The sequence below is a fragment of the Mastigoproctus giganteus genome, chromosome 7 (assembly GCF_048544385.1).
Source record: "Mastigoproctus giganteus isolate SK-2022 chromosome 7, ASM4854438v1, whole genome shotgun sequence".
Classification (NCBI taxonomy): domain Eukaryota; kingdom Metazoa; phylum Arthropoda; class Arachnida; order Uropygi; family Thelyphonidae; genus Mastigoproctus; species Mastigoproctus giganteus.
This window is the reverse complement of record NC_143581.1, coordinates 105,298,705-105,323,687: the sequence shown is the minus strand read 5'-3', so window position 1 is coordinate 105,323,687 and position 24,983 is coordinate 105,298,705. Positions and strand designations below refer to the sequence as shown.

General features: G+C 39.9%; 1 protein-coding gene across 2 annotated transcripts in view; it reads right to left on the bottom strand.

Moving 5' to 3' along the window:
- Positions 1-15,389: 15,389 nt before the first annotated feature.
- LOC150083124 (centrosomal protein 20-like) overlaps positions 15,390-24,983 on the bottom strand; it is a 72,610-nt gene continuing 63,016 nt past the window's right edge. The window contains exon 4 of one of the 2 annotated variants that reach the window (XM_090377058.1): positions 15,390-15,458. In XM_090377058.1, coding sequence (XP_090233184.1) covers positions 15,449-15,458 — 10 coding nt within the window. In that variant the 3' untranslated portion in view covers positions 15,390-15,448. Of the gene's footprint in view, positions 15,459-17,360; positions 17,700-24,983 lie in introns of those variants that run through there. The other variant, XM_090377056.1, reaches the window with a different exon arrangement.

Sequence of the window (24,983 nt, the reverse complement as noted above, 5' to 3'; positions counted from 1 at the left end):
ACCTGCTCCCTGGAAAATAATTTAACTTGATAACACGCTGTTATGTATATATTTTCATATGTAAATTTACAATTGTTTTCTCCAATGTTTAATCCTACACTTTTATAATTAGCAATAATATTGTTTTTTTTTTCTCCTATCTTATTCTTGATTATATTAGAATTAGCATTAGCATTAGCATTAGCAGAGGCATATGATGCAAGAAAGCAAGCTTATTCAGCATCAGCCAAAAAAAAAAAAAAAACCCACTCCCATTTCACCCCTCCGTTCGTTCGAAATACCTGTCCAGTTCAGCTTTAAATTTGTTTAGGCTATCAACTTCAACAACAAGTGATGGAAGTCGGTTCCACCAACCAACCACCCGCTGGCCAAAGGCAAATTTCCGCATATCTATCCGACATCCGTCCTTCCTCAATTTGAATTTATGCCCTCTGAGGTGATTATTCTGAGAAAGACGAAGAATCCCATTGGCATTGAGCATGCCCAAACCATTCAAAGCCTTATACAACTCTATTAGATCACCTCGCCGGTGCCTAGTCTCCAAACTCTGTAATTTGCAAAACTTAAGCCTTTCTTCGTAAGAGCAACCCTTTGTTCCATTTACTAATCTTGTTGCCCTTCTCTGTACCCGTTCCAGCAGCTCTACATCTTTCTTGAAATGAGGCCTCCAGACCTGTATACAGTACTCAAGATGTGGCCTTACCATTGCCTTATACAAGGGAATAATCACCTCCTTATCCCTGCTAGAAAAATTCCTCTTTATCATTGACAAGACACCATGAGCTACTCTTGCAGCTCGTCTGCACTGCTCAGAGAACTTCATATCTGCCTGCACAATTACCCCCAGGTCCTTTTCATTCTCCACCACTGTCAGTGTAGTACCGCAGAGTTGATACGTTGCTCTGGGGTTACTGTTTCCCATATGCAGCACTTTACATTTGTCGACGTTAAACCTCATTTGCCACCTCTCAGCCCATCTGTTCAACCTTTCCAGATCCTGTTGCAGCAGCATAGCGTCAGTATTGTCCTTAACAACCCTGCCAACCTTTGTATCATCTGCAAACTTGGACATTAAACTTGATATCCCATCATCAATATCATTCATAAACACCGAAAACAACAACGGACCCAACACTGAACCTTGAGGAACTCCACTAATAACATTAGTCCACGTTGAGCAGTGTCCATTGATTACCACTCTCTGTCTTCTGCCACTCAACCATCCCCTTATCCATAGCAGCAATTTGCCTCCAATGCCACACTGCTCCAATTTGTGCAGCAGTCTTCCATGTGCAACAGTATCAAAAGCCTTTCTAAGATCCAAATATATAATATCAAATTTATTCCCTGCATCCAGTTCTTTTGTGACTACATCATAGTATCAAATCAAATTGGTCAGGCAAGACCTGCCCTTAACAAAACCATGCTGCGTCTGAGCTATAACTGAATTCTTGTTTAGATGATCCTGCAGTGCTTCTTTAACCAGTGCCTCCATTAATTTACCTGGAACAGAAGTTAAACTAACAGGTCTATAATTACTTGTGTCAGCCTTTGATCCTCCTTTGTGAATTGGGGTTACATTTGCACATCTCCAGTCTATGGGTACCTCCCCTGAGTCCAAAGAAGCTCTCATAATTATGGCTAGGGGTTTGCATACTTCCTTTGCTGCCTCCTTTAATATAACTGGATAGATCCCATCCACCCCAGGTGCCTTTTTTATGTTTATCCTCAACAATCTCTCCTCCACTTTCCTCTCAGTTATTACAAAATCATCCAGCTCACTGCCAATGTTTACTTTACCTACATCATTCTCCTTCCTGAATAACTCCTCATGCGTGAATGTAGATGCAAAATACTCGTTTAGATTGTTAGCCACCTGAGCAGGATCCTCAACTGTTGAACCATCAATATCCAGTGGACCAATCTGATTCATCCCTCTCCTTTTCGAGTTCAAGTATGTAAAGAACTCTTTTCTGTTTTTCTTTGCATCCTTTGCCAAGGATTTTTCATAGTCTGCCTTTGCCTGCCTAATCTCCTTTGTGACTCGGTTACAGACCAACTTATATCTACCATAGGCTTCCATGTCAACCATTAATTTGTATGTATCCCATGCATTTTTCTTCTCTGCCACATGTCTCATTAGTTCATCTGACAACCATTTAGGCCTAAACCTTGAACAATATTTCTTAGTTGATATGTAAAGCCTGGTAGCGTCCAAGATTAGTTCCTTGAATGCTTCCCATTTTGAGTTTGCTGTTGGTAACATCATCAGTTGGTCCCACCGTATGGAATTTAAATACTGTCTCAGACCATCATAGTCGCCTTTACGAAAACAAAAACCCTTCCCTTTACCTCTGATGGTAGTTACCTCCTTGAGTAAATCCCACTTCAACACACTGTGATCACTGCCACCTAGTGGTTCATTTATCTGCAGGTTCTTAATGCATGAAGAATCACTACTGATAATCAGATCAAGAGTATTGCTCCTTCTTGTTGCCTCACTAACATGCTGATGTAGAAAACAATCATCCAATAAATCCACAAAAGCCTTGCTAGTGTGCGAGTGACCAACCCACAAATTCCAGTCAATATCTGGGAAATTAAAGTCCCCCATTATAAGACTCTCTGATTTACTGGCCCACTCTATTTCCCTGTACAATATCTTATTATACTCATCAGAGTCATTAGGCCTATAGCACACTCCTACTCTCAATTTTGATTTCCCTATGCTTATGTCACACCAAACTGACTCGACACTGCCCTGTCCATCGATGTCCACTGGCTTCACTTCCTTGGACTTTGTGTTTCTTAATTAATAGCATAACCCCTCCTCCCCTCCTGTCCTGTCTATCCTTTCTATACACATTGTATTCCCCAAATTCCAGTTCCGCATTACTTATATCTGTGTGACACTACGTCTCTGATATCCCAACAATATCTGCCTTTGATGTTTTGAGCAATACCTCAAATTTATTTACCAAACTCCTAGCATTGGTGTACACGCAGGTATACATGCACCTGTTTCTATTCTTAGCTACCCTAACACAACCCATGTGTTTACTTGTACCGCAATGACTAGCAGCAGTCTCTGAAATATCCTGCATCTTGTTTTTCAGACTTCTGCTCATTTCAATAGAAGCAGTGCAAGAATTACTTCCACCTCTGCCACTGGCTACTGTTAATCTATTAGTCCTTGTATCCCCCCAACTAGCAGTTTTCCGACCCACCTAACACTGCCTCGACAGCATCAGCAAAAATTCTTGCACCCTTTCTATTTAAGTGTATCCCATCCCTGTAGAAGCAATCTCTCCTGTTAACAAGTACAGTCCAGGCTGAAAAAAATTCTACCCCTTGAGCCTTGCACAATCCCTCCAGGGCCGAATTGATCGACAAGGCTCTCATCATATACTCCCTCCTATCGTGTCTGGGCAGAATTGCAGACACTTTCAAGTTCACCCCTAATTCACGGCTTTTTTTCAACAGTGACCTGTACTTGCTAAGTAATTCCGCCGGTCTCCTACTCTTTATATCATTAGTGCCAACGTGTACAACTATATCACCTTTTGTGCCCTTAAAAGATGATATCCGCTCTACGTCATCAACCTTTGCCCCTGGCAGACATACCCTGGTCCTATTCCACCTATCCTTTTTACAAAGTATGTTCCCCGTTTCCCTGACAATAGAGTCACCAACAACTACTAGTTCCTGTGGGATCAGCGCATTCTGCCTAGGGGGCTGCTTCTGTGTTGCCTGATGACCAAGTGCAAGCTCTGGCGTTGATGTGGGCAGCTGAGAGCTTGATGGGCCCCTCAATTTATTTCCTTCGAGGGCATCCACCCTGTCCTTCAAGCTCTCATAAAGGCCCATAACAACGCTGAGTTGTCGCCTGATTTCCTTGCACTCCTTACATCGTGCACACACAAAGACATCCCCCTTGGCAGTATCATGTCCCGTACCCGACTGCTCCGCAAACATCAAGCAAACAGTGCATTTTAATAGACTGTGATTCAGAGGGCAACTGCCCCCCTCAGTTCTCCCCTGAACCACAGCACTCCCATTAGCTTGAGCCTTTTGCTTTGCTCCTCTGGTCAGAGTCATGATTCCGATTTAATTCAATAAAATTCAAAACAAAAATTAAATCCTTAAGTTATATCCCAAAACAGTTATGTTATATATATATTTTTTTCGGTATCTAGTGTTTTCTACGAGTTCCCTTTATACAACTTCCGTATCACGTGTACCACTATAGTTATGTATTAATTATTTGTTATGATTAAGTCGTTATATATATATATAGATATTAGCCTTTACTGTAAACCCCTGGCTTGTAGCCATGAAGGGTATTGTGTACGGCGTGTGCCTTTTGTATGCAATAAAGTTCTTCTTCTTAATAAAGTATTAACAAATGAAAGAAACAGAATTCAAATATGTTCAAGAGGAGACATTACAATTAAACTTATTAATGTCATACGGAACATTGAACTTTTATCTAAGAAGCATCAGGCTCAGGGATCCCAATGAATAAAAAAAAAGTATAAAGTATGTTTAAAATTTCGCGCGGGGGGGGGCATTAGGGAAAAATTGCCTAAAATAGCCCTTCAGGGCACGATAATTAAAGCAAGGTTGAGAAACGCTGTTTTAAACAAAAATGGATGTCAGATGAACTTTTAAGATTAATGGCAGAGGGAAAAAAAGTGATTGAGATGAAAAATTACTAGTAGCCACAAAAACATGCAATAAGCACGTGTTTACATGCTATACATTCATTCGAATTATTGGTCGAACCCCGATGAGGAGCGAATGTATTCTCGTGAGCCAATTACACGTATACACGTCACAGTCGAGATTTTAACAGCTGGTTCCTTATTAGAATTAGGGTCATTTTAGTTTGTGTCCACAGATTACTGAGTTGTGTGACCTATAATCTCCACGTAAGTAAAATTTAAGTAACAGTTTTCTCTAGTTTTCCTCTGTTGTTTTCTAAAATAAAAAGTACAGTATTTACTCACATAAGCCGCACACCTTTTTTCATAAATCTTGGTCGAAATTTGGGGTGCGCGGATATCGTTTATTGAGTACCCTATCTTTTTTTCTTAATTTCACCATCCTAAATTGGAGGTATGTGATTAAATACAGTATTTTATTTTGAAAATTTAAATTATTATGGTTGACATTATTTTGGAACCAGACTTCTGGACTAACAACGAACGGAGAATCCCAGTAACAAGCCATAAAATGACGAGCAGAGATAGACTTCGGAAGAATTTATAAGTAGCCTAAAAGGATCTATGGCTAAGTATTTGAAAAAAGAAAACATAGAAAAGCCGAAAAGGACTCCGAAAAAGAGAAGACTTCAAATGTTTCAAAATAAACACCTGATGCTTACTAGAGTGTATCTGACACTAGCACAATGACAAGTGCATCACAATGTACAGAAGTACCTCCAAATATTGACATCACAGGTCCTGACGTCCATGGCGATATATGGGGTGTTTAAAAAATATCGGTACAAACGTTTAGGGGAGGTAGGTAACATCTAAAGGAATGTGAATCGCATAGGAACCCTTAACCAGAAATGTCACAGGAAAGTAGTAGTAGCAGAGGCACAAGAGGCAGAAATGACACAAGACAGTAATTAGTGGCAAACATTTATTTGACATAATATTAACAAGGGAGTACGAGATGGATGCATTTCATGATGTTAAAACAGATGCTCGAAGGTTCCACCATGAGACACGATGTATGGGTGACACCAATGCAGCATGGATTGGCAGACATGGTCGAACACACCTGGAGTTTCTTTGACAGCAGCAGTGCAGACGAGTCTCGCCACGAGATCCATTTCCATCTCCACAGGCAATTCGTACATGATAGATTTGAGGCCCGCTCCCCACAGAAAGAAATCAAGGCTCGATAAATCAGGTGAGCGTGGGGCCAGGCAACGGGTCCAACCCGGCCAATCCATCAATGCACAAAACGCCTGTTCAAATGGTCACGAACACACCTTCCGTAATGGGCAGCCATCCCATCATGTTGAAACGAAATGTTGCATCTCACATTTGCTGGAACATCGTCAAGTAACCCTGGTAGAACTTGTTCAAGAAAGATCCGATATTTAGCAGAGTTCATGCAGGATGGTAACAGGTATGGGCTGACTAAGCAGTCATTAACCATACCTGCCCACATTGTGAAGCAATGTTGTGCCGCATGGAGCACAGTGGGCCCTCTGCTAATGCATACATTAGGTGCTGTCTGCCAGCTCACAGTTCGTATATTGATGCATGCTCTTTGTGCAGCAACTACTGCTTGAATGAGTAAACCAGAAATTTTCACTAGCAAACTGATGAACAGCACCATGTACAGACTTACGGTGATGTTTCCGGTTATGGGTTCCTATGCGGGTCACATTCCTTTAGATGTTACCTACCTCCCCTAAACGTTTGTACCAATATTTTTGAGACACCCTGTATATAATTTTAAGTCTTGGCTCAATTTCGAATGAAGATTAGTTAAGACGGTGATGCAAACAAGCATAATGGCGGACGTTGTGATGTCATACAAGATGTCTTATTGGCTGCTGTGCTAGTCCGGATCCTCTCTATGAGTGGCTGTTGAGTTGAGTAAATTGAAGATCTCTGCAAGTAAGACCTATTTTTTGGTTTTTAAGAAATAATTTTATTACGGCAGACTTCCAAGAGTTCTTTTAAGTGAAGTTCAGATTCGTTATGTTGTTAAACTAAGTATTTGGGATAAATCATAGATGACAAACTTTCCTTTTTGCCACATTTCACACCCGAACGTAAAAGTAAGACACTTTATAGCCTCCATTGCTAGAATTTCTCGTAAGGAGTGGGGACTGAATAAGAGGGCTCACAGCTGGTATGGCTTGGTACACCCAGGATCCTGAGCTGAATATCATCATTCTTCTTTCTTGGTGATTCCCGTCTTAGGGTAACTTGGGATTTTTTTTTTTTTTTTTTTGGCTGGTGAAGCTTAAGCCTCAGGCTTCCTTGCACCATATAGCTAATAATAATAATGAGGGTGCTGACATTGTATTATAAGACTATTTTTCTCCAGATAGTGGCAAATACGGCTGTTGCTTGGTTTTCTGTGGTAACTAAAACTAGGATTCGATCGAAATTTTTATCACTTCAGCACTGTTATACAGGTAATTCCTGGTATCATGCCATTGGATTTATTTGTCTACAGAGGTTTTTTGTACAAATTGAAAAAGAGTATGTCGTTAACGTTTTTGGATATCACAATCGATTTGGAGAATAATATTAAAGAAGAAAAACAACGAATATGGAATTAATGGATCTATGGCAGACCATATGGGAAAGTGATCTTGGAGCTGTGATGAGGAAATATATTCGCCGGGTAAACTATGCAGTTAAAAACCGTGGCATCTTGGTTTGCCCCCTCCGTGTATACTTTGTTTTTGTTAACAGGGCATGGGTCACTTAGGGCCAAATTATATGAGCACATTGGAGACATCCTTTCTGTACCTGTGGCGAACAGGAGACTTGGATGCATGTAAATTTTTTGTCGGGAGTATGAAGACCAAAGGAACACTTCGATGGCACATATTCCTGGCGTTTATTAACGTTTGATACAATTCATGTACTTATTGCAAATCGTGACTGTTTTAATTCACTTAAGTTTTCAGCTGCTGTCTTTACAAGAACTGTTCTCAGAGCCTTTCTTTGAGAGGCAAACCTGGTGACTGGATTGCTGGACCTGATTCATGCTCTGGTTAGTTGTCATGGGCTGCAGCCACGAATACTCCCTTCTGGATTTTGGGGTGCTGGACCTGATTCATTGCATCAGGTCTGGTGCTCGAATGGTTCTATTATCCATGGTGTATAGTTGGAGATTTGCTGGCCTTTTATTGGGTTTGGAAGTTCCAATGCATGTAGAAAGAACTGTGATTTTTGAAGGTTTTTTTTTTTTTTTTGTAGTTGCTGGCACATCAGCTTAGTGGCCATAATGCACCTCCCAAGTTTTTTTTGCAGTACTTTGATCCAAGCCCGAGGCGGGATTCGAACACGCGACCTTTGGGTTGCCAAGCAGGCACTTTACCCACCCAACTAGCCCGTTGGGCGTTTACAGTTGTGCCATCCAGACTACTGATTTTTGTTTTACTAAAAAATGAATAGCAAATGCTTAGAAAACGGTACTCACCTTGTATAAATCTGCAATAAAATATTTTTGGTAGATGGTGGTTAAATTTAGGTTGGAAGAAGCATTTAATTCTTCTTCCAATCTAAATTTAACCACCATCTACCAAAAATATTTTATTGCGGATTTTTATACAAGGCGAGTACCGTTTTCTAAGCATTTGCTATTCATTTTTTAGTCAGATTTATCACGGTATTATAAGGTTACTATATTTTTACTATTATTTTTGTTTTATTATATATATATATTTTATTTTTTTTTTTCCTGCTGGCTCCGTTATGGGCAACGCAGGGAGCGGGATTGCTGGCACTCACTGGTATCACTACCTCCAGTGGGTGCGGGATTTCATACGCGAATTGCGCTACAATAAAATCAGACCTAGGTAATTCAACATACTTTTCCAGGACTGCTTTGTAGACTATATTTACAAGTTCTCAAGGTAGAATCTCGGCAAATCTCTGGATTATGCCTGATTAAACAACACACACGTGTTTAATATGTACAGAGCATCTAATTATATGTAAATATAACTTGCATAAAACTCACGTATATACTTTGAGGTACATAATCTTGAGACTATATATATTGTGTGTAATTAATAAATGAATGAAAAAAAGGATGTTGAGTGGGAAAATTATTTTATTTTACTCACTAGATGGCTTTCCTTTTTATTATTTCTATTTCTTTTGCTGAGTCTCGAACCCCAATCTTGGCTAGTGTTTATCCACTGTTAAGTTGAATGAATGTGTGTAAATGTTGTAATTATAGGAATGCGTATGAGTGTGATCTCAAGAGAACTGTATTTTGCAATGAATTGTGGGTCGGTCACAGAACCTGGTGCTGGACACTGTTTATTTCTGATGGAAGGTAGGTGCAAGAAAGTTTTTTTTTTTTTATTTTATTGATTTATTTATTTTTTTTTATTTCCAGTGTTGATGCTACTGGAAATATAGACTGTTGTTATTATTAGTCCATTTTGCCGACGAAAAGCTAAAAGTAAAGATTTATTTTATTTTGTGTTTGATGATTAAATATATATTTTTCCCAATAGGTTAGTCTGTTTGTGGCTCTATCTATTGGTCCTTTTGTGTAAGCTGAAATGAGTTACCAGTCTTTGGACCCTCTCAAGAAGCTCAGTCTTTTTTTTTTTAGGTGCGATCTCCATATTTGAATGTATTCCAAGTTTTGTCTGACAATAGCTTTATATAGTGGAATTATGACATCCTTATCTCTACTAACAAATGTTCGGTAAACAATCGATAGGGCACCGTGGGCCTTCCTTGCAACCTGTCTCCAGTTTGCGGAGAACTTAAAGTCTGACAATATCGTAACCCCCAAATCCCTTTCTTCCTCAATTGAGTTTAATTCAACTCCTCGAAGCTATCAGTTATTTCGGGGTTACTGTTCCACAGATGCAAGACCTTGCACTTTGCTGGATTAATATTCCTCCCAATTATTACCCATTGTGCAGGCATATGGTAACTACAGAGCCAATTTAGATAAAAAAAAAAAAAGAAAATTAAATTCCATACAGAAAATTATATTCTTAACCATCATGAGCGCAAACACTGCACTGTCAGTACACCTGCTCTGCAGGTCCTAGCAGGGACACTGCTGCTGGACTTAGAAATAATTAAAAGTGAGCTCAACTATAGACTCAGAAAGCTAATCCCAACTTAGGGATTCCCATAAACTGACACAGATATCAAAGAAAGAAAACGAATATCAACAACACTCTACCAGCAATAGAAGAGCAGATGGGAAAGGGCACCTCAAGAAATTACCAGGAAGTTCTTGCCTAAGGTAAACCTATTCTCCCAAAACAACCCCGTTTTCCTCCAGGACTTTGACATATTTTTGCTAATGGGGCATGGTTCCTGAAGGCAAAGCTTTGCCAACTGAGTCTCATAGACAATCCCAAATGTCCACGTGGAGCTGATGAGAATTGGGCCCATGTCCTTTATGACTATCCCAATTACCATTTCCACAGATACAAATTAATGTCCAAACGTGGAACTATAAATCGGTGAAATGAGCAACCACTCATCTCTGATAAGATGCATTAGTCTTTTCTAAATTTGCTCAAAATGTTTTTGAGATCAAGCAAAGCAACTATGCTACGACTACCCAGACTGTGACATAGCCCCCACTTAGTCTAGTATGCTTACCCGATTGTGATACATACTGATAGACTAATCCAAGTGAGACCGACTGTTAGAATGTACACTGGTTGACAAAATTAGAAAATGCGGTATAAATTATGTAGCTCGCGATAAAGCGTGACAAAATTTGGTACGGTGGAGTACCATAGAATAACAATGAAATGAGGAGACAGCAAGACATTTTAGGGTCTGTATAAGAATTACCAAAAAGGTCACACAACAGAAGTCAATAGGTGCTTGAAAATATGGTCACATGATATCTGGATGGCATATGATCCCCCCCCCAACGGCTAAACAGGCCTGTCAGCAGCGAGTCATTCTCAATATAAAGGTGTCTGCAAGATTCTGTGGCAACAAATCCCATTTGACCAAGGAGTTGGCTGTCGGCATGAAATGCGCCCCCAAGGGCATTTCACACATGCTCAATTGGACTGAGGTCTGCTGATTTCCACTACAGTCGTATATCTTCAGTTTCAAAACATTTCTCCACTATCTGAGTGCTATGCGCAGTGGCGTTGTGCCTTAAAAGAAAATCTGGACCAACTGCATCACTCAAAAGTAGCACATAGGGCTTGACAATCTGTTTTCAGTAGAACTGCGCAGTTACAGTACTCCTATCAAAAACAAGAAGGGAGTGACCCTTGATCATTATTCTGCTTCACACGAGAGGTATTAGAACCTATAGTACTTAGTACCGTGCTTGGGTTGGAGGTTGAGAAGACGAAAGATTTTTGTTGACATTCGACTTGAACTTCTGCAGATTGTAATTTTCAGGAAATACGTATGAAGGAAGGTTGCCCCAGAAAACGGCAGTTGAATGAATAAATGAGGAAGATGAAAAGTTGGTTCTATGGGTATGAAGTTGGACAGTAAATGGATGTTGGCTGGTGGCAGCACGTGTTCAGACTGTTTTGAAAGAGAGAGGGGAAATTATAGAAGCCAGTTCAGAAGAACAGTGCCCATGGAAGTATCTGCAGAAGAGGCATGCAGCAGAAACAGTACGTCTATGAGAAAGCGAGTGGAGAGACTGTTAGAGATAAATCATTAATTAACCTAACTGCCCTCTTCTGAATGAAATCAAGAAGCCTGAGAGAGGTTTTGGAGGCACCACCCCAGATGTGGGAACAATATTCATGGCAGGGCGCATTTTCGATTTACAAAGTGAGCAGCTGTTTGGAAGAAAAGTAATGCCGAGAGCAAAAGAGAAAACCAAGTTTTTTTAGATTCAGAGGAAGCAATATTTGTAATGTGCTTGTGCCAAGAGATTAAAAGTCAGGGTAATCCCCAAAAGAGATATATCATTTTGCCTAGAAATCAGAGTGTCACTAAAGATAAGCATAGGAGCAGAATCCTTTTTGCGAGATATAAGACAAGACTGAGTTTTAGAAGGGTTGAAATCGACTAAGTTGTCTTTGCCCCACTGATGAATTACCTGAAGATCGGCATTTAAGAAATTGGTAGCAGATTTTCGAGAAGTTAAAGCTGATTGAGCAGGGCAAGGTTTCTCAAAATGGAAAGTTGAATGCAATGTGCTATCATCAGCAAAACTATGGATAGGATTTCCAGTCAATGGAAGGTCATTGATATACAAGAGGAAAAGAGTGGGGGAAAGAACTGAACCTTGGGGGACACCGGAATTAGCAGAGAAGTTAGCAGACAGAGAGACATCTACCATCACCCTCAGTGAGCGATCAGAGAGAAAACTGGATAACCATTAATAAAAACAGTTGACAAACCAGAAGATGTTAGCGTGTTTAGAAGATCTTTATGTCAAACACGATGGAAAGCCTTTGATATGTCAAGAGCAACTACTTGTGTTTTACTGAACCTTTCCATTGAATTAGTTCATAAATGGGTAACATAATCCAGAATATCACCAGTGGACCGACACTGACGGAATCCATACTGGCGATCGTTGATCAGACGGAAGGTTTCTAGGTAGTTTAAGAGTTGGCGGTTAATTGATTTCTCCATTACTTTCAGAAAGAGCAGAAGTAATTGCAATTGGACGATAATTGGATGGGAGGGATTTGTCACCCTTTTTAGGAACTGGCTGGATAAGAGTAAATTTCCAAGTAGAAGGAAAAACACCTTTGGAATAAGAAAGTGAAAAAAGGCGGCAAAGAATAGGAGAACAAAGTTCAGGAGCACTGGTTTTGAGAACAAGTGGAGAAATACCATCAGGACCTGGAGCTTTCTTAGCATCAAGATTCATCAAAATCCTTCTGATATCCTTTTGACGGAAGACCACAGGAGGCATTGAATGGAGCGGGTTGGGAATGGTGGGAGGTGTTTTACCAAGATCGTTAATGCATGAGTTGAAAGAAAAATGGGATGCTAGTGGGTCAGCTTTATCCTTGGCTGAAGTGACAACAGAACCATCTGGTTTGGACAGAGGTGGGAGCAGAGATGGGCAAAAGTTGCAGCCAATAGGTTTGGCAAGAGACCAGAATGCTAGGTTACCATTAGCGCAAGAAGCAAGTTTTCTACTCTTAGCCTGTTCAAACTCTAGTTTGGACTGATTAATAACTGCTTTACAATTGTTGTGAGCTTTGGTGTAGGCAGAAAATGAAACTGAAGAATTAGAAACAAGCCAATTACGATATGCAACATTCTTCTCTTGAACAGCCTTAGCACATTTATTGGAAAACCAAGGTTTAGATAAAGGACGTGATTTTAAAGTGGAGTGTGGGATAAAGGATTCCATTCCTGCAAGAATAATTTCAATGACACGATCTGAGCAAACGTTGACATCAGAAGTTTTGAAACAGTAATCCGACCAAGGAAAAGAAGAAAAGAAATCTCGTAGGTCATCCCATTTTGCATTCTTGTAATGCCAAACAACACGAGGTAGGGAATAGCCATGAGATAAAGGTTTCATTGGGGAAGAGACAATCACCAAGTTGTGATCTGAAGTGCCTAAAGGACCACTCACTTCGACCGTGTACTTAGAAAGGTTGTTTGTCAGAAAAAGATCAAGCGTGTTGACTGTATGGTTAGGATTGTTCGGTATTCTTGTAGGTAAATGAACAATCTGTGCAAGGTCATTAGTAATTGCAAAAGCCTCGGCATCTCGACCAGCTGGGTCGGTGTGACTAGAAAACGGAAGCCAGCTGGAGTTGTGAACATTAAAATCACCAAGGAAAATTACCTCACTGTTAGGAAAGTTGGACTGGAGAAAGTCAATTTGCAAAGAGAGGAAGTCAAAGAGCTCCAAGTGATTAGTGGAGTTGGGAGAACGGTAGAGACAACAGATGAATTTGACAGAATGAGGTAGAGAGATTTTAAGCCAGAAAAGATCAAAGAGAGGAGATTCCAAATTGCCAACTCTCTGACAGGGAATATCAGAACGGACATATGCACAAGTAACACCTTTGAGGCAAAAGGAATCATACAGCGAATAATTTGGGCATTTGAGATGAGTAGTTGAATCAACCGATAACTGAGATTCTGTCAGAAAAAGTACATGGGGGTTGGCAGACTGCAAGTGGAAATGGACATCGTTGAGATTAGAATTGAGACGACGTATATTTGTGAAATGAATTGGGAAGTTCTTGGGAGGTTTAGATCTTTTCGCAGATAAGCTTGCTCTATTAGTTTGACAATTCATGGTGTATTCAATATTAAGAAAAAGTGGGTGGGACATGCTGTATGAAGCAATGAAATTTTTGGATATGGCGTACACATGGTAAGAATATACCCAGATCCTTGACATAATGTGGCCTCGACAATGCTCCCCGCATACACACTACTCGGACTCCCTCCAGTCACTATCTGGCAGAGTATAGGTAGCAAGATTATATACTAGCTGATCCGGAAGCCTCCTTGATTTACCAATAGGTTCGGTCCGGTGTACTAACTAGCGGCCGGCCTGCGAACACCGTTTTAGAGCTGTACCCTCGAAATGTAAGGAATATTGGATCTCACCACAGCGTTCATCATAACCTCAAAAGTCATCAATCATACTGCATGATGGAATAGATAGGGAAGGATTGACTGGAACTTAGCTCTAGAGACTAAACATGGGTTCCACCACTTCAAGCCTCCAATAAGCAGTGGTGGTATTTCACCGGTTGATGAGTCATCTGCCATCTAGTACTGCCTGGTAACAGAGGGGTGGCGTTCCTCCATGTGGTGTGGGTGCCACACCTCGACCCCTGCTTATGTTGGTTCACACCTGGGTAGTCATCCACCATGTACTTGTGCATGGAGGTTATACCCAGGATTACTAACAGTCTCACCATCGTGAAGGTGCAAGCAGAGGTTTTGGCTGTCACAGACCGTCCGGACTTCGCCGAAATTGGGTCTACTTGACTTGAGTGTCACCCGAATATCAGTTCCATCAGCGTTTTAGACACCCAGGTAGCAAGTACAGCTTGTCTGGCATATCTGAGAGAATGTCTGTGATAAACTCAAGGACCAGTCTTTACAGCACATCGCTATGCTTCAGGTGTGCTGGTTGTAATACAAATAAATTTTTTTCTATAAAGTTGAAGTCCAGAGAATATTGCATCATGTTCATGTTTGCTTTTATAGCCTTTTCTTAAAAATTGCTTCCATTCTGTCACCCAACCTAGATCATCATGGAAACCCCACCATGCTTGACTATATGCACTAAACAATGTTTAGTGCATATAGTCTACAATTGGATTCAAAAGGATTCATCTGTTCACAGTACGTTTTTTCACAGTTTAATTACCCCTGCTGATGACACAACCCAAGCCATTTCTATTGATTTTAATAAGGGTTTTCCAAACACTACATAACACAGCCTTGCTTGTTTAAGATGAAATTTTAGTAGATGTAGACATGGGAATTCCGTGTTGAACTCATCTCAGATTTCAGGTGCAGTAAGCTGTTGACTGCGTCTATAAAATGTTGTCATCTTATCTTGCACTTGTTATTACATGGGGTTTTCCTGATCATGGTTGTACTTTAAACTGCCATATTCTTTAGCCGTCAAAAAGTTAGTACTCTTTTAAACGAAAAATCTAGTTTTTTTACCAATACTTCTTCATGGAACAACTTTATTCAGTATAACAGCACTTCTTTTATCAACACTCAGTTCCTTATTTCTTGCCATGTTTATCATTAAAAGGAGTCTTCTACATCTTCCTGAAATATTCGAGAAATTTCTTAAATGTTAGTTAAGTTTTGTGATTTTTATACATAATAGAAAATATTTTGATACAAATTGATAAACAAGTTGGTTATTTTAATTAATAACTTTGAAAATTAAGAAAAATGAAACATGATGCAAAAGTTTTAGGGGGTAGTGTATTAGATATGACTTTATGACCTAAGTTGCTGATGCACCTAAAGCACAGAATAAAGGGATTCTAGTAATCACCAACTTTGGATTCCTTATTATTCATGGCTCCCATTCAAGTGGAATCAGACATGTGGATCCTGTAATATTAAAGTGGATATCCAGAAAGCTGCCCTAGTTCCAATAAGGCTCCAAAGGAGCACATCGATATTCATCTCATCCACAACCTTGGTGAGCTAGTTGGCCAATGAGACAGATCATTGCGCATTTTCTTGCAAGACTGGCTTAGACATTGGTGTGGTAGGTTATTATTATTATTATTATTAGCTATACGGTGCAAGGAAGCCCAAGGCTTATGCTGCACTAGCCAAAATAAAAAAAGAAAGAAAGAAAGAAAGAGAGAGAGAGAGAGTCAAAAGTAGAAGGGAATCACCAAGAAAGAGAAGAATGAGGATCTCCAGCTCAGGACCCTGGGTGTGCCAAGCCCATACTCACCAGATGTGAGCCCCTTGGTTGTCTACCTGCAGGCAATCTTTATATATGTGACTGGGCACCCCACTGTAGCAGCATTTCAGTGAGTGTGCCCACATCCAAGGAGTGGAAACATTTCATTAAAGGAACAGTCTCTGAAACGGTAGGATGAGCCATGTCATGAAGATTCTGCTCCGGGTGTTATCATTCTTGGGCAAGATTTCAATCATCCAACTTAGGTTACCTTGGTTCTTCAAGCAAGAATTGCGTCTTGAGTTCTACAAGGGGGATAGCAGTCTTTTCGACAGTCTCTCAGGTTCCTCTCTTGATATTGCATGTGAACATCTTTGCTGTGCATCACTGACGGTATTAGAACTGGATAAATGTAGCTGTGTAAAAACAGATGGCAAGTATGCACTGCTCATGTAAAATTTGGCGATTATAAACCTCAGTGTACAACACAGGAAACTTGCCAAAGCAGTATGCAAGCCTTTCTTTCCAATTTGCATATCATTATACTCAGTAGTAAATTGATGCCGAATGTTGCAGCCGACTGTGCAGAATACTATAGGAAGTTTCCATTGGTAACAATTATTTGTAATTGCGAAAAACTGCCTTGGCTTGGGCAATGCATAAGATAACAGAGCATAAAACAGATGTTTAGTTTAACTAATTTTTTAATTAAATATGACAGAAACATGATCATGATCTTTTACTTTAATTTGCTCACCATTTTGGAAGTGGCACTTAGATCTGGAATAAATTTGTTGATCCCTGAATCAGGCTACAATTCACTGGTTCTTATGGTTTACAATGTACAGGTGTTCACAGATCAAGTTGCATATTTTGTGAGATAAAAAACCCAGTCGCAAGTAACTAAATAACTCATGGCACAGAATTCAACTTTCACTGCAAGAGACTAACTACAAACTCCCAAACAATCCTCTCCAAATGAGTGACAAATTATGAAACCAGATTTTCATGACGACTTATTCTTCATCGAACCTCGAAATTCTTTCCTAAAACAATAATATCCAAATAAAATAGCATCAACGTGTACACACACAGCAATTCAAAACCCCAGTGCAGGTTCTATCTTCAGTGACTGCAGATAGAACATCTAAAATTCAGCTGTCCAAAAACTAAACTTTTTTTTTTTAACTCTGATCTCCCACTGGGCACATAAAACTTGCTCTTTGAGAAGCACAGTTGTGGATGGCAAAATATTTCTCATGATTGTATTTTTAAGAGTTACATAATATTTATCTTAATACTTCCATAAATTCATTTGGTAACTGAAAAATATTATTCTCACTCAGCTGTTCCTAAAAGCTGAAAGGCATTTCCCAACATTTAAAATGTCAACAGAATCTCAGTTATTTGAACATATTCATGAATAACAAAATTATCCACAGCTGAAAACTGTGCACAAGAAGCATGAATTGAAGTACTACTTCTTTCCATTTGCTTTTCCTTGACAAAAGATATATTTGCTTCCTTCATAGCTGCCAACACTCGACTTTCAAAAAGCTGTGGATGAGCTAACTGTAAATAGTAGGAAAGTAGGATTTTTTGGTTCAAAACAAGAGTTTTTCTTAAAAGCTCCTGAAGATTTTCTGAAAAAAAAAAAAAAAAGTTGTTAAAAATCCAGACATTGGATTTGAAATTCAATTTTACTATCAACTTATGCATTTTATATTGAAATCCAACCACATAATTGTTCACTAGTATAGTATGCTTTCAGTGACATTTCCATTGAAACATAAACATATCAGTTAAACAGAAAAATTTTACTGATAATGTTTGGACTGTTAGACACCAACTGACAATTTTTTTTATCTTTAAGAAAGATACTGTTGCAGAAATTGCCTTCTTTGGTTTTTTTTTTATTATTTTATTTTTTTATGAAAATCCCAAACACGAAAGGTATCAAAACCTATAGTACTTAGTACCGTGAATGGGTTGAAGGAGAAGTATGGGGGAAGGGGGATGCCGGAAACTTTGCTCTAGAGACTAAACATGGGTTTCACCACTTCAAGCCTCCAATAAGCAAAGTGGTGGTATTTCACCGGTTGATGAAAGTCATCTAACAATGGGTTAAGAAATTTCCAAAGCTTCACAAGAAAGAGACCTGAACTCAGTTGTTTCTCTCACATTTGGCACTGCTATGAGGAAAATACCAAGCATCGTTGAGGATAATTTATTCATTCTATTTCACACTTCCTTGTGCACCTATCACCCAACTAGGGACCACTTTACTGAAGGAAACAGAACAGGTTCTGAAAAAACACCAACTGCTTCATATATTTATCTTAAATGATATTGGAAGTATTAGAAACATTTAAAAAAAAAAAAAAAATTTTTTTTTTTTCAAATTCAAAAATGGTGTACTGGAAATATCTGCACCAACAGAGCACAGCCTCACAGATCAAAAGAACAGAATCTTCTCTTGTTTGAGAGGACACAAACGCAGAAGTAGAAATGCCTAACACTAAGTCAGAACCATCCGATTGTGTCTAGTTTTATAATCTATTTTCAAAACGGATAGCGAAGATTTGAAAACTGTCAGTACAGTGTGGGACCATTTATCTGGCTACCCAGTAACTGGAGTTCCAAAAACCGGAAACCAATAAAGTGAAATATTTAGAAAGCTTATATTATCGGTATGCTCACCGATCTTAGTGTTTTTAATAACTTTTATATCAACTTATTTATGTATACATATATTGTATATACAGAGCCGTACTGAGGGCAAGGCAACCAGGGAACATGCCCAATGCACAACCTTGTAAGGGGGCACCAAATGAAAATTTTATTATACATTATTTTATAGATAACTGAAAGAAAATTTGCCTGTAAAGTTGCAAGTCTGAGAATTTGCAATCGCTTCCCATTTAATACAAACAATAACACATGCTAAAAATATTCATATGCTATTAGGAAACAACAGACTCGTGACGTATGCACCAGATACAATAGGGGGCTTTTACAATGATCTTCCTGTTGGCAAGGTAGCTGTTAATGCATCTGTAGAGGTTGCCCGGTAGTTTGGCTCGCCGGAGTCGGCCAAGGACACCCGGCCACCACAAGGCATCGAATACCCCTGCAAAGTCAATAGTTATTACTAGGAAGTACTTATAATTGCAATTGTTTGCTTGATTCATAATATTTTCAATTGCATCTAAGGTGGAATTGCCTTGTTTAAAAACCAAACTGGTTGGAAGCAGCTAGTTCTGCAGTTGTAGTGGATTTCACTTCTTTGGCGAATGAGATACCCCAGCACCTTGTTGAGGAGAGACAGCAGGGCAACAGGCCTGTAAGAATCAGGGAGTTCTTGCTGCTTGGTGAGATTCTTGAGAATGAGCCTGACAAGGGCAACCTTCTAATCAGAGGATAACCTGCAAGAGCTCAGGCAGTGGTCAGGATTAGCTGTGGTGCATATTTAATTGCTTTCTTTACGATTTTCAGCTCAAGTAGATTGTAGCCAGGTGATTTTTTATTTTGAATTCTACAGGCTGCAGATGATAGTTCCTGCTCAGTAAAGGGCTCCTCAATATCTGTGGAGTCATTGTGTATTGTCACTTCCCAGCTGTAGTTGCTCGGGTGAGCATGTAGTGCTCAGTTACTTGAAGTTGACACCAAGAACGTTACGGATGGACTCCTGCCAGGACTTGGTCATGTGTCCTTGTGGTGTTTGGGTAGAGGGAATGACCTTGCCCCTAGCGAGCTTATTCGTGGCCACACATTACCCCATGGGTCTTGTGTTGTCCATAGTTGAGACAAGGTGCTCCCAGGACAGCTAGCACTGCCTGATCATTGTGGTATAAGAATTCCTTGTCTCCCTGTACAGGTTTTTAAGATGCTCTACTTCTGCCTTAGGCCAGAACCTTCTAGCATGTTGGAAGGTGCGTCGTCTTTGATTAACTTTCCTCCTGAGGGCATCAAGCTCTTGGAACTGCCCCTGGAATTGGGTTTTCCCTTTTGATGGTGATGTTTGCTACACTCACTATTCTTTCCATGACTCATCTTTGGTGGTGATCCAGGTCCTTATTCTGAAGGTCCTCAAATTGTAGGTGAGTGGCAGCTTTACAGATTATTTCCTTGAAGTGGCCAATTGGCCTTCTCCACAAAGTATCGCTGCAGCCGTTGTCCAGGTTGCACTATTAAGTGATCTATCGAGGCTGAAAGTGATCACATGGTGATCTGACATGGTCCAACCCTCTCACACAGTCCAGTCAGAGAGAATGAGTCCTCGGCGATCGCGGAAGTGTGCGGACGCATCTGCACGAAGCTCCACTTGATGTAAACGGCGGGCGACAATATTGCACGATCTTCGATTCAGGCAAGTATTACAACGTGGATTTTTCAGGTTTGAAGAGTATCACAGATGAAGGTAAGTAAATTAAGTCGGGCAAGAATAGTTTTTGTGATTGTATTTGCCTATTTTTGCTCAGCGCGATTGCTACAGCAGTAGCGAGCCCACTGGCCCACTGATTTGAGAACATCTCAAAGTCCAAAAATTTTGAATATATTATAGCATTAGCATTAGTAGAGGCATATGATGCAAGAAAGCAAGCTTATTCAGCATCAGCCAAAAAAAAAAAAAAAAAAAAAACCCTCTCCCATTTCACCCCTCCGTTCGTTCGAAATACCTGTCCAGTTGAGCTTTAAATTTATTTAGGCTATTAACTTCAACAACAAGTGATGGAAGTCGGTTCCACCAACCAACCACCCGCTGGCCAAAGGCAAATTTCCGCACATCTATCCGACATCCGTCCTTCCTCAATTTGAATTTATGCCCTCTGAGGTGATTATTCTGAGAAAGATGAAGAATCCCATTGGCATTGAGCATGCTCAAACCATTCAAAGCCTTATACACCTCTATCAGATCACCTCGCCGGTGCCTAGTCTCCAGACTCTGTAATTTGCAAAACTTAAGCCTTTCTTCGTAAGAGCAACCCTTTGTTCCATTTACTAATCTTGTTGCCCTTCTCTGTACCCGTTCCAGCAGCTCTACATCCTTCTTGAAATGAGGCCTCCAGACCTGTATACAGTACTCAAGATGTGGCCTAACCATTGCCTTATACAAGGGAATAATCACCTCCTTATCCCTGATAGAAAAATTCCTGTATATCATTGACAAGACACCATGAGCTACTCTTGCAGCTCGTCTGCACTGCTCAGAGAACTTCATATCTGCCTGCACAATTACCCCCAGGTCCTTTTCATTCTCCACCACTGACAGTGTAGTACCGCAGAGTTGATATATTGCTCTGGGGTTACTGTTACCCATATGTAGTACTTTACATTTGTCAATGTTAAACTTCATTTGCCACCTCTCAGCCCATCTGTTCAACCTTTCCAGATCCTGTTGCAGCAGCATAGCGTCAGTAGTGTCCTTAACGACCCTGCCAACCTTTGTATCATCTGCAAACTTAGACATTAAACTTGATATCCCATCATCAATATCATTCATAAACACCAAAAACAACAATGGACCCAACACTGAACCTTGAGGAACTCCACTAATAACATTAGTCCACGTTGAGCAGTGTCCATTGATTACCACTCTCTGTCTTCTGCCACTCAACCATCCCCTTATCCATAGCAGCAATTTGCCTCCAATGCCACACTGCTCCAATTTGTGCAGCAGTCTTCCATGTGCAACAGTATCAAAAGCCTTTCTAAGATCCAAATATATAATATCAAAGTTATTCCCTGCATCCAGTTCTTTTGTGACTACATCATAGTATCCAATCAAATTGGTCAGGCAAGACCTGCCCTTAACAAAACCATGCTATGCTGTGTCTGAGCTATAACTGAATTCTTGTCTAGATGATCCTGCAGTGCTTCTTTAACCAGTGCCTCCATTAATTTACCTGGAACAGAAGATAAACTAACAGGTCTATAATTACTTGTGTCAGCCTTTGATCCTCCTTTGTGAATTGGGGTTACATTTGCACATCTCCAGTCTATGGGTACCTCCCCTGAGTCCAAAGAAGCTCTCATAATTATGGCTAGGGGTTTGCATACTTCCTTTGCTGCCTCCTTTAATATAACTGGATAGATCCCATCCACCCCAGGTGCCTTTTTTATGTTTATCCTCAACAATCTCTCCTCCACTTTCCTCTCAGTTATTACAAAATCATCCAGCTCACTGCCAATGTTTACTTTACCTACATCATTCTCCTTCCTGAATAACTCCTCATGCGTGAATGTAGATGCAAAATACTCGTTTAGATTGTTAGCCACCTGAGCAGGATCCTCAACTGTTGAACCATCAATATCCAGTGGACCAATCTGATTCATCCCTTTCCTTCTCGAGTTCAAGTATGTAAAGAACTCCTTTCTGTTTTTCTTTGCATCCTTTGCCAAGGATTTTTCGTAGTCTGCCTTTGCCTGCCTAATCTCCTTTGTGACTTGGTTACAGACCAACTTATATCTATCATAGGCTTCCATGTCACCCATTAATTTGTATGTATCCCATGCATTTTTCTTCTCTGCCACATGTCTCATTAGTCCATCTGACAACCATTTAGGCCTAAACCTTGAACAATATTTCTTAGTTGGTATGTAAAGCCTGGTAGCCACCAAGATTAGTTCCTTGAATGCTTCCCATTTTGAGTTTGCTGTTGGTAACATCATCAGTTGGTCCCACTGTATAGAATTTAAATACTGTCTCAGACCATCATAGTCGCCTTTACAAAAACAAAAACCCTTCCCTTTACCTCTGATGGTAGTTACCTCCTTGAGTAAATCCCACTTCAACACACTGTGATCACTGGCACCTAGTGGTTCATTTATCTGCAGGTTCTTAATGCATGAAGAATCACTACTGATAATCAGATCAAGAGTATTGCTCCCTCTTGTTGCCTCACAAACATGCTGATGTAGAAAACAATCATCCAATAAATCCACAAAAGCCTTGCTAGTGTGCGAGTGACCAACCCACAAATTCCAGTCAATATCTGGGAAATTAAAATCCCCCATTATAAGACTCTCTGATTTACTGGCCCACTCTATTTCCCTGTACAATATCTTATTATACTCATCAGAGTCATTAGGCCTATAGCACACTCCTACTCTCAATTTTGATTTCCCTATGCTTATGTCACACCAAACTGACTCGACACTGCCCTGTCCATCGATGTCAACTGGCTTCACTTCCTTTGACTTTATGTGTTTCTTAATTAATAGCATAACCCCTCCTCCCCTCCTGTCCTGTCTATCCTTTCTATATACATTGTATTCCCCAAATTCCAGTTCCGCATTACTTATATCTGTGTGACACCACGTCTCTGATATCCCAACAATATCTGCCTTTGATGTTTTGAGCAATACCTCAAATTCATCAAATTTATTTACCAAACTCCTAATACTTCAAACTGCTTGTGATAAGGCTATTTTGTATGGAAAAATAAAATACTACTGACAGAATTAACTTATACTTAGTTTTCTTTGTCTACAGGCGTTTCCCGCCAAAACTGGAAAATCGCGATTTCTGATTTCTAGTGGGCCTACGCTGGAAATAAATACCTCAAACCCTACTTAAAACGTCAGAAATTGACTTATTGTTATGAATGTGAATTTAATGCAGAAATTATGGCTGAAAAATCAAATAATGTCAAAATTCTGGACAATGACTTAAGAGTCCTCTGAAAATGAAGCTAGAGTGCTCAGGGAGAAAGCCCGTGTTAATGAGGAAAATGGTAATGAACTGGATAGCTGGCCTCCTCAGTATTAAGAAGGGCAGGAAAGGAAAAAAAATCAAGAAACTATAGAAATTCCAGAAATGCAAGAAAAGACAGAAGAACTAAAACTAGACTACCTAACAAATTTGACTGACACTATCAAACAGGCAAAGGAAACCAGAGTGTGTCTAGAAGAATATGTGCACAAGCAAACCAACAGGATTACTTCTGCAATTAGGCTGCAGATAGTGAACTGTTGGTCATCACTTGAGAAGCGCCTAATTGAATTAAACAACGGAGAACCAAGTGTTAAAATCAAAATTAGAGGTTACAACTGAGGAGAAGAACTATAAAACAATGAACACATTAACCTATGCCCAATGTGCAAAGGTTAATGGCAAACAGGACATAACTAATGCAAAACAAATAGCTACTAAGCAACCTAATATAACCAAGGAAAGCAACATTATTATTCTGAAAGCAAAAAGTGACTCTACCCATAAAACCAGTGAGGCATTAAGGACACAGTGGTAACAAAGTTAAGGCCTCATCTGAGAGAAATAGAGATAAACAACATTCGCAAAATCAGGAATAATGAGTCCTGATCGAGGTAGCAAGCAAAGAAGATGTAAGAAAAATAGAAAACCACCCCGAGATGGAAAAACTGGGCTTGCTCCAGATATTGACTGGAATTTGTGGGTTGGTCACTCACACACTAGCAAGGCTTTTGTGGATTTATTGGATGATTGTTTTCTACACCAGCATGTTCGGGAGGCAACTAGAGGGAGTAATACTCTTTATTTGATTATCAGTAGTGATTCTTCATGCATTAAGAATCTGCAGATAAACGAACCACTAGGTGGCAGTGATCACAGTGTGTTGAAGTGGGACTTACTCAAAGATGTAACTACCATTAGGGGGAAAGGGAAGGGTTTTTGCTTTCGTAAAGGCGACTATGATGGTCTGAGACAGTATTTAAATTCTATACAGTGGGACCATCTGATGATGTTACCAACAGCAAATTCAAAATGGGAAGCATTCAAAGAACTAATCTTGGAGTCTACCAGGCTTTACATACCAACCAAGAAATATTGTTCAAGGTTCAGGCCTAAATGGTTGTCAGATGAACTAATGAGACATATGGCAGAGAAGAAAAATGCATGGGATACATACAAATTAATGGATGACATGGAAGCCTATGATAGATAT